Source organism: Coffea arabica, chromosome 8e, assembly GCF_036785885.1.
Source record: "Coffea arabica cultivar ET-39 chromosome 8e, Coffea Arabica ET-39 HiFi, whole genome shotgun sequence".
Classification (NCBI taxonomy): domain Eukaryota; kingdom Viridiplantae; phylum Streptophyta; class Magnoliopsida; order Gentianales; family Rubiaceae; genus Coffea; species Coffea arabica.
This window is the reverse complement of record NC_092324.1, coordinates 50,136,253-50,145,909: the sequence shown is the minus strand read 5'-3', so window position 1 is coordinate 50,145,909 and position 9,657 is coordinate 50,136,253. Positions and strand designations below refer to the sequence as shown.

Genomic DNA, 9,657 nt, shown 5'->3' with positions numbered 1-9,657 from the left:
TCTAACTTTGAAAGCAACACATTTACCTGATGAAAATATGAGGAAAAAAACTAAGCAAAAACTTGGCAAATGTTTTTCCATTTTCAAATGGGATACTATATAATCCCTCAAGAATTTTCTAGTCCAAAATCTTTGGTTATGAAAGAATTATACCCTTCAACTCCTATATATATATATAGGTACAACCGTAAGAAGAGATTGTCTTTTTATCTTCCTTTCCTTTTTAACATCTTTTCCCCCTTGAGAAAATTTCATCAAATATGGAAAGTGAACCTGTACTCCTATTAGGGACAATAATATAGTATTGCCTAATATGCAAATTTCCAATAAATACGATATCTATGCAAAAGCTCTATCCAAAATTATGTCGTGATGCAATGAATCATGTTTTGGGATGTTCAAATTTAGCATCCAATTATGTCTCTCGATGAATTGAACCATTATATTATTGGTTTGCAAAACTTAGAACTTTACCGTGCACTCATACCATAATTATTATGTCACGATGACATGAATTAGAATCGTGTTTTGCCTAAGTTTTGGTTGATCAAATTCTTGAAAACTCTCAAAATAGATGTGTAAAAAAAAAAATTTTATGTTTCTTCTCAAAGAAATTTTGATTTGACTGTAAAAAGTTTTTCTTCAGCAATGGACTTGTACCCAACTATTATTGGATTTTTGGAACCGACGATACCAAATTCATACAATTATCTTGGGTTAGTTGCTTATGGCTAATTTTACTAGCCATTGAATTTTTTTTTTTTATTGTTTTTCCGGATGCTAGCAAGTTGGATTTGATTACTAGTAAGCAAGCCAGTAAATAGTAACATATCTGTTTAGTCTAATAAAGCAATAAGAATGGGGTTCAGCAAAACATACGTAACAGATGAAACTAACTAAATCTCAATCTAAAGTAAATCTGCCAATAGGATTCTACAGAAGTTCTGCTTAGGTCCCACCCCCCAAAAAAAGAAAAAGAAAAAGAAAAAATAATTTTCTGTTTGCCGAGACCAAAAATGTGGTGTCATGTACTTTACTTACAAAGGGAGAGAGAGAGAGAGAGAGAGACAGAGAGAAGCTAGACCTGAAAGGACAATACATGTTTTTATAGTATTTACAAAACAAAATATTTACGAGCGTCTTGTCGTCTGTGGTTAGCAAATTTTCACATCACAACACACTTGTCTTTGGATGACTTTGTCTCCTGCTGCCTGGAAGATTGAGATTGAGATTGAGATTGAGATGCATACTTCCCACTGTTCCTTGGAACCTACAAGACACAATCATCCATCCACATGTAACAGTTCCTTTTACCGAGTGATTTCATATCTAATCATCAACATACTCATTAATTAGAGCAAATATGCAAGAGAGGATCCATGTAGGGAAGTTAAAGACAACCTTGGGAGACATTTTGGACAAAGCTCATTAGAAAATTTGGTAACTACTGCCAATAAGTTCAGAAGGAAAACGAAGGAAAAGGCGCAAAAATGTGAAAAAACAAATGACAAGTATAGCTGCAAATCCCTTCATAATTATCTGGGTGGTTTTCCAATCCTAGGAGAAGCAGGAAATTCAGTAATCCATATTATTGCAGCTTGTTTTATTTTTTGGCACAAGTTGAAGACCACAAATCAAAGCATTAACTTGAGCTAAATCATGTCAACGCAATCTAGAACAGCAGATAGAAGTTCTTAATCACCACAAACTCTTTCAAATAATTTTTCAAAGGAGTAGGAAATAGGAGGAGAATTTTATAATGTACCTGAGGTCCAGTAACCAACCTACCACCACCCACAGAGGGTGGTTGTGAATTATTTTGCCGCTGTGATGTCTGTTGCTCAAATTCCTGTTGCTGGAGGGCAATTGCCAGTTGCAAATCGGAACTGTCAAAAGCAAAATATATACCTTGAGATCAAGATATCACCCTCACAAATTCTTTTACCTAGTAAATAGATACATGAGCCAATTAACCACAACATGTTTGAGAAGACACTACAGAAATCCAGTAAGCCTTTCATTTCAGGAAAAATAAGCACAAAATGACAACTGCAATAAAAGATTCAAGCCGCTAGTCCCAAAAAAAAAAAAAATGCCACAAAGTCAACCAATTCCTAATCTTGATGCTGCTATGGTTGTTCCAAGGAAAATAGAAATGGTCCCATGATTACTAAAACCTTTAAAGCAATATTCTCAAAGTCCAAATTCAAGGATGGACAAAATTGATAAACATCAAGTCACAGTAGTAATCAACTAAGGCACAACCATAGAAGAACGAAAAAGGAATGGCAATCAAATTCATCAGCATAAATAAGTGGAGCAAAGGTCCAGCATCACCCAGGAGATGCATAATTAAACACAAATATACAGAACACAACCATCAAACCATACCCACTCTCGCACATATTCACACAGACAGATCATCCAAGTGAAAGGTCCACTTAAACCTATTCTACAAAAGTATGATTAAGAATTCTGAAGGAAAAAGGTAAAAAGTGTACGGTGTTCAGATAATTACTTGAAACTTGAATCTGCCTGCATGGAATTGTCCATGCTTGCTAGGTAGTCCTGCAAAAGAATTCACAATTCAGTTTAGGAAAAAGAAAGGGATGAAAGAAGTCAATAGAGGAAACACCAGCAATCTACAAAAGCTATATCAACAGAACAAGAATGCGAAACTACATACAGCAGTACTGGCCATAGCATTCTGTTCATCCCATGAGTTGTTGCCATGATTCTCCACCTTGAACTCCTTGAAGTTACCAGTCATGTACACTGTGTCCCCATTTACCTAAATAATGGAATCACAGACAACCAAACAAGTGATGCTTCTGTGAAAAGATTTTTGCACAGACAGATCTTTCAGATAAAAGCTCAAAAGGAAAAGCTTGGTCAGGACTCTCGAGAGTTTCTAATCGAATCAACACTTGGAACTCAGAAAAGATACAAATACAACATGCAAATTGACAAAAGTTCCAGTACTTGCACAGAATGAATTACTCTATTTTCTGCTTCTATTGCACACATGCATCTCATGAGAGAACAGTTTAGAGTGTAAAGGCTTTAATCTCAAAATTAGAATTAATCTTGAAGGTGGCTTGCAGGACATTCAATCCTTTGCTTTCCTCGACGGTGGAGGAGACTATGATGACATAATTGACTACTTTCCCCAGTATAAAACTGGACATTAGATCTCCTCCTAGTCACAAGCACAGACACTACATACATCTAGGAGAGCTCTAAAGTTATTTCCTAGGAACAACTTAAAAGAACTAACAAATGTACTCCACCCTAGATACAATGCCCAAGTAACTTTAAAAAGCAACTGGAGCAGGTACATCTAGATGGCAGTTTGCATATCAATGTCAACCAAAAGATTTGATATGGTAATGGCATAACAAACTCAGGTTCTATTTCACTCACATTACAGTATAACACTAACAATAGAATGGGATCTGGTCATTTTTGCGGCTTTTTAGGACAAGGGTATTATTTGCTATTCTAGAAATCAAGTCTTAAAAAACAAAGAAAAATCAATTAAAATTTTAATGCATGTTAATTTTATGTGTATTCTAGTCACTCAGCAGGTAATGTTTTATTACAAAAGAAGGTTCACTTCAATTCAATATTATCTTACGTTTACATCTTTGAGGCTATGATTAGAATGAGACATGAAGTCAGATAAAAAGAAATTTATTACTAACAGTCTCAGCCCCCTACCTCATTCAGCTTTTCCCAAACCAAATCAGGCTGATTGATGTAACCTTGGTCTGTAGCCAAAATATATAATTCCCCTTCAAACTGCACATTACATCATTATAGGTACAAGAGCAACTGATGTCACTGTCAAGAAGCATAGTCAAATTTACTTATATAGGGGAAACTATATTCCAGTATCACATAAAAGTTGTTGTACGCTGAAATTGGTAATAGTGAAAGACATTACAATAAAAACATCAAAGACTGACCTTGAACATGGTATTGAAATGATTATTCCGGAAGAAAACACAAAGCTCACGTTCTTTTAATCCCTCTTGCAAGCAAAACAGGCTGCAGGAGACACAAAATGCATCAGACCAAAGTTAAGTTCCAATTCTTACCTCCATTGAAGTAAAACATATTGATTATCTGTTAAAAAAAAAAACCACAAAACCAACATACCCATATATAGTCAACTGACTAGCACTGTTCTTCAAAAAATTCTGAATCAGTTCCCCTAAAGAAAATTAATTAGAGCTTAAGTAAATATATTCTGCACCATAACAGAGAGAGGGAGGGGATGGAGAGCAGAAGCAAAACAGGGAAACAAGAATGCATGTCTTAGTGGTGCAATAAAAATTGAGACCACTCCATCTGTCAGGAGCATTCCATTACCTTCTTTAGTAGTAATTTGATCTTTCTTTGCATCACAAACTTCTATAGAACTTCTGTCTCCTTGTTCTGCAAGGACCACCTCACCCTCGTACATAGGTTCTCGGTTTTGATGGGTTGTATCTGTTGACTCCAATATGCTCTCCTCACCTTCGTAAATAGGTTCACTGGTATCAACATTGGAAATAAAAACTTGATGTTCATCTACATTATCTGTTCTGTCATTTAATGAATCAGTACAGGGAGCATGAGTCAATGAACCGAAGGGATCAACAGTTTCACGACCATTTCGCTCATTTTCTACTTCATCAACTTCATAAATGGAACATGACAAGGTCTGATTGTCTTCATCTTTTCCAGGTTTATGTACATTAGTTCCAGCGGCAGAAGAAGCATCCCTTGAAGAAGATTGATTAGCTCCACTTCCAATATTGACCAAGGTATTACTACCACAATCTTCAACAACTTTAACCACAGTATTATATTCAGATTCTCCTGAAATTGATTTGATACAAGATCTCTCCGGCTCTGTCTTTGAGGGCAAACATACAGCATCCTGCCAAACTGTTTCAGAACCTCTTGGGTCAAAGTCGTGATTGCTTGAGGTCTCAAAATTGCTAGAAACTGTCACTTCATCAGGACAAGACATTTTACTTCCATCAAACACATTTTCTTCTAATGTTCCAATTAAAGAAACTGGTTCAGACTGCTTGAAATCTGAACTCGCTTCTGTAACAATAGATGAATTTGGCTTATTAGCAGATGGAACATCAGCTGATGAAGTAGGCACTTCTGACACTGACAATTTCAAGACTCTCATCAGTTCTTGTTCTTCTTCAATGTCTCCTTTTCTTCCTATGAGGTGATCAGGAAGAGAAATAGGAGCATCATCAAATGATCTACCTCTTGAGAGGCATGGAGATGGAACTCCAAGAGTTGCAGTTGTCGCAGCAGCAAAATCAACACAATCTTCTTCAGAATTTTTCTTATGTTGTGTCTCCATATTTTGCGTCTCAAGGGCAACAAGCTCCCCCATAAGCGTATTATATGACTTGGAGCCAATTGCATTTGCAGTATCAACATCCTGGTAGACATGAACAAACAATGCTTCAAGCTCACATAGATATTAATTTAACAAATCCTTCCAGAAAGGATAGAAAGGAGTAAGTTACTGCAGAAACAAAAGGCATTAAAAAGAAAGGAGACAATCTGACAAGCGACAGGAAAGAAAGTACGGGTAATATGTTAGCAAAAATTGAGAAGCTTAATGTAAAAATTAAGCGAGCAGAGACACGCTTAATAGCAAATCGAGATGTGAATAAAGGTAAATGCATGCCAAGAGAACAAGTAGCCCTTTTTGTCCACTTTGAGTGCCATAAAGAAATAAATGTCTGGACTAAGATAACCTTGAGTACAGTAACCATTAATTTTTTGTGCTGATACTGAAAACTAGTATCCAGCAAGTTCTTAATTTCCCTTTTTCAAAAATTGAAAAGCATCTGCAAGAAAATCTCATCCACGAAGCTTACACTACCATTTCTACACTAATCAGAAGCAGAAGCCTAGATCAAGGCAATAATTCAAAAGATTAAGCACATAATACAAATACCCTGCTGTTCATAGCTCATTCCTGGAGCAATGTGGACACAATTAATCAAGTTTCCTTGCCCTGAATACTTGCAAAGTTATCTTACAATGTATTGGTGCAATCACTTTAGAAATCAGTATTACAGTGACAGTCAATCCATGATTGTACATGTGAGAAAATGAATCAGCAATTCCAATGAATTAACTCCAAACATACATTTTTTTTTTGTACAGAAGGCTGGAAAGTTTCCAAATCTTCAGGAGAAGATATGTCCAGCATGGGAGAATACTTAATGGAAAGTTTCACCTTCTAACTTTAGCGCTAAAGCTAATCACTCAATGTAATTGGTACCAAATATACCGAAATTCTTAACAAAACAGCAGTTTGATGTCTAAACTCACTTTCAGGTTTTAATCTATCTTGAATCAAACTAATGAAAACTGCTCTTTGCATTTCCAAATTACACACAATACACATTTAAATTATATAAGGAAAAAGTGCTTTAAGTTCACCTACAAATACCTGGGCATCAACTATCCAACCATGGTAGAGTGGAATGTCCAGTAGATCAAATATTGCACATTCCCGAGTAAATTCAAAATCAGCAATTCTGAATGATAAAATGCATTAGTTACACAACAGTGCAACTTTTAAAAAAAAAAAAATTAAGAAGAAGGTAAGTAAACCTACATAGACATAAAAAAGGCCATCATTTACCTCCTGAATTTTATATTTACATCAATCCCAGTTGCTAGTCTAGGAAGCAAATCAATGGCATCAGCAATGTTTTGTTGCTGATTTTCAACGTATCCTGCATCTTTGTCCTGAAAAATTGAACCAAAACCAACAGAGAGAACTTACATTTGTATGGTTTCACTTGGATTATAAAGAATAAGAAACAAAAAGAACAAACAACCTTCAATAAATAGAGAACACAAAATTCTTTTCAGTCAAGTTATTTATTTCCAAATTTTTTATCCATAATCATACAGTAATGGAGCTGTTACAATTAAAAAGTAAACAAATAGCAATTAATGTAATGAAACAGAAAGAAGTTACTTTGATATTGGAATTTGAGTCGATTAATCGCTCAGCAACAAGCGAAAGCAATTTCTCCTGTGAAACCTCTGGAATATCTGGACTCAAGCTCAAGTTATTCTTTAAGAGAAGAACATTACCTACCACACAAGCCATACAGATTATATCAGCAAAACTTGTAATTAACCATTAAAACCAAAAAGACATTCCAAGCAAAAGCACCCCTCCCCCAAATTAAAAAAAAAATTTAAAAAAACAAGGGAGAAAAAAACCAACAAAGAAGTAGAATGATGTAGTTGCTAGACATTCTAAAATTAACTCCTATGAAGAAAATCATGTAACACATGGAATCACTATAAAGAAGTTGCTCAAATCTCATGGCAGAATCATGAATATCCACAGACTTAGTATCCTAACCTTTCTTGATTAAAATAACTAACCAGTAAACCACGGATCTATTGTCAAAGGCTGAAAAATAGGAACAAGCTCTATTTTTTATTTATCACCTTAACCATGTACTTAACCAACAGAAGTGCAATAGAAACCATGGCATAAAGCAAATAAAAAATAGCAGCGCAGAAGAACCGACCATTCACAAAGAAACCGCTATGCAAAAGCAAAAAATAAAAAACGCCTTAACGACATGCTACAAAACTTTTCACCAAAAAATTTTTATTCATGATAACATGAACCAAAAATCTTCTTCTTCCACCAAAAAAGGAAGGCTTGGCTCCAGTTATAGAGACAATGGCCTATTATTTCCAGCTACAATTAAATAGAAATACCTCTATCATCAAGTCAAGTTAAGAAATCAAACTGGAAATATTATTGATCAAATTAACTCCTTGTTCAAACCCTATGCCTATGTCTCAAAGTCTTGAAACTTACATGCCATTCTTGACCCAACTAAACGGGAAAATTTTTTTCTTGCTTCAACTATATGTAACCTATAAGTTGCTTCTGTCAAAAAACGAGTGGCATCCATAATTACTAACCTACAACTCAGCTGATACTTATCCACATACAATTCCAAATCTTTTTCATTGATAATGCAACTTTTCATTCAACCTAATTATTTCCTCACTCAGCGAGTAAACCAAGATCTCAAAATCTTGAAATATGCATTTCATTTGAGGCAAAAATAAAAAATTCCAAGCTAAAGTTCAAACATGTTAAAATTCTAAAGAAGAAGAAAACAACAAAATTAATTCCATACTTATTGTTCAGACCTATGTTCCACAATTTTGACAACACAGCATTCTAAAACGGGAAAAAGAACAAAAAAAAACATATTCTTGCAACAATTACCAATAAAATTCACAAAAATATGTAAAGCCTAAAACCCTCTGTGAACAGAGGGAGAAGAATTAACCCAAAAAACACAAAAACAATAAAATATATATATATATAATCGAGATAAAGAAATTTACAGATGGCAAGCAGAGGGCAGGGGCCATTGTCGTTTTGAAGAATGATGGGAGTTGTTCGGCCCAAGAATTGAATGACTTTAGTTTTATGCATCATTTCTTCATTATCGCCGCCTTTTTGCTCCTCCGGTGCAGCTGCCGCCGTCGATGCCAAGGTTGAAGACTCCGCCATTTTTCAGAATTTATTTTGAATTTTGTCAATTCACACCCACAATCTATAATATATTTCTAGAGGGAGAAACGTTGTATAGTGAGAGAAAATTTAGACGAAAGAAGGAAGGGGTGAGGAAAAGGTTTAAGAGAGGGAGACCGGCGAGACTACAAAAGGGGGAAAGTGTGGCTGGGCCGGCAGGCGGGTCGGGCCGAGATTTTCTCAACTGAATTGTGACGACGACGAGAACACTTCCCTTAAGTATGGCTTCACAAAAAAGAAAATGAAAGGAAAAAATAAAGGGAAAGTAGGTATGGTTTCTTTTTTCGTTCCAAGACTAGTAGGCAAGAAATTTTAGGTAATTAATTTGATTTTGCCTTTGATCTTATTTCATCTTTCCTTTTTCTAAGTAGTGTATCAAAAAAAATTTCCCGTTGGCCCGTTTGGATTGCATTTTCCGTCATTTTTCATGGAAAAATTACTGTAGCGATTTAATGTATATGAAAGAAAAAGATAATAGGGAAATGTGATCACGAAAAATAACGCAATTTTCTGGCAGAAAATGGCAATCCAAACAGGGCTGTTCACTAGGCACTAATTTTTTTAAAAAAAAATTTGAGTACACAAAATCATATTGGGATCAATAGATGAAGATAGATTATAACTAAACAACAACATTATACCTAATAAGTCACTAATAATATGATGAAAATTAAAACATAGGTAGCATAGACTCGTAGTGGATGATAGTTAATTGAACTCTTGGAATCTCAATCTTATTTAACACTAGTGATTTTATGTGTGAATTACAAATAAATTGCACATTTTTTTTTACATTTATTATTCTGTCTTGCTTTTAGAGTACTTCCTTAACCTAACTTCCTAAGTCCCACCTAGCACTCTTTAATGAAATCTTAATTGCTTTTATGGATTTTAAAGTGGAGAGATCTCTCTTATTTGCTTTTTACCAACCAAGTCATATGAAAAGTTGAACGCTAAGCTCAAAGTACAAATTGAGAAACGCTCAAGGTGTAAGAAGTGATAGCTAGAAGTTGCTAGAATAGGGAATTTTAATTCCACAT

At 34.9% G+C, this 9,657-nt stretch overlaps 1 protein-coding gene across 4 annotated transcripts; it reads right to left on the bottom strand.

Moving 5' to 3' along the window:
• Window positions 1–880: 880 nt before the first annotated feature.
• Window positions 881–8,808, bottom strand: LOC113704214 (uncharacterized). 4 transcript variants are annotated; one of them, XM_027225955.2, is made up of 13 exons: window positions 8,428–8,797; window positions 7,019–7,137; window positions 6,677–6,783; window positions 6,482–6,569; window positions 4,612–5,455; window positions 4,375–4,521; window positions 4,162–4,216; window positions 3,969–4,050; window positions 3,721–3,801; window positions 2,687–2,791; window positions 2,519–2,568; window positions 1,766–1,886; window positions 982–1,270 (listed from the first exon to the last, which is right to left on the bottom strand). In XM_027225955.2, the coding sequence occupies exons 1-13, from the start codon at window positions 8,594–8,596 to the stop codon at window positions 1,166–1,168; spliced, it is 2,073 nt and encodes a 690-aa protein (XP_027081756.1). In that variant the 5' UTR covers window positions 8,597–8,797; the 3' UTR covers window positions 982–1,165. The 4 variants fall into 4 exon arrangements, with proteins under 4 accessions (XP_071917650.1, XP_027081756.1, XP_071917651.1 ...); XM_072061550.1 differs by having other exon boundaries at window positions 4,657–5,455; XM_072061549.1 differs by having other exon boundaries at window positions 881–1,270; window positions 4,375–5,455; window positions 8,428–8,808.
• Window positions 8,809–9,657: the final 849 nt, after the last annotated feature.

Bases quoted from the DNA above. Each gene is read 5' to 3' on its own strand.
- LOC113704214 (XM_072061549.1), bottom strand. From the start codon at position 8,596: ATGGCGGAGTCTTCAACCTTGGCATCGACGGCGGCAGCTGCACCGGAG. The intron at 6,784-7,018 runs GTAACTTCTTTC...TCAATTTTTCAG, and splicing joins ACTCAAATTCCAATATCAAA to GACAAAGATGCAGGATACGT. The intron at 2,569-2,686 runs GTATGTAGTTTC...ATTCTTTTGCAG, and splicing joins ATGCTATGGCCAGTACTGCT to GACTACCTAGCAAGCATGGA.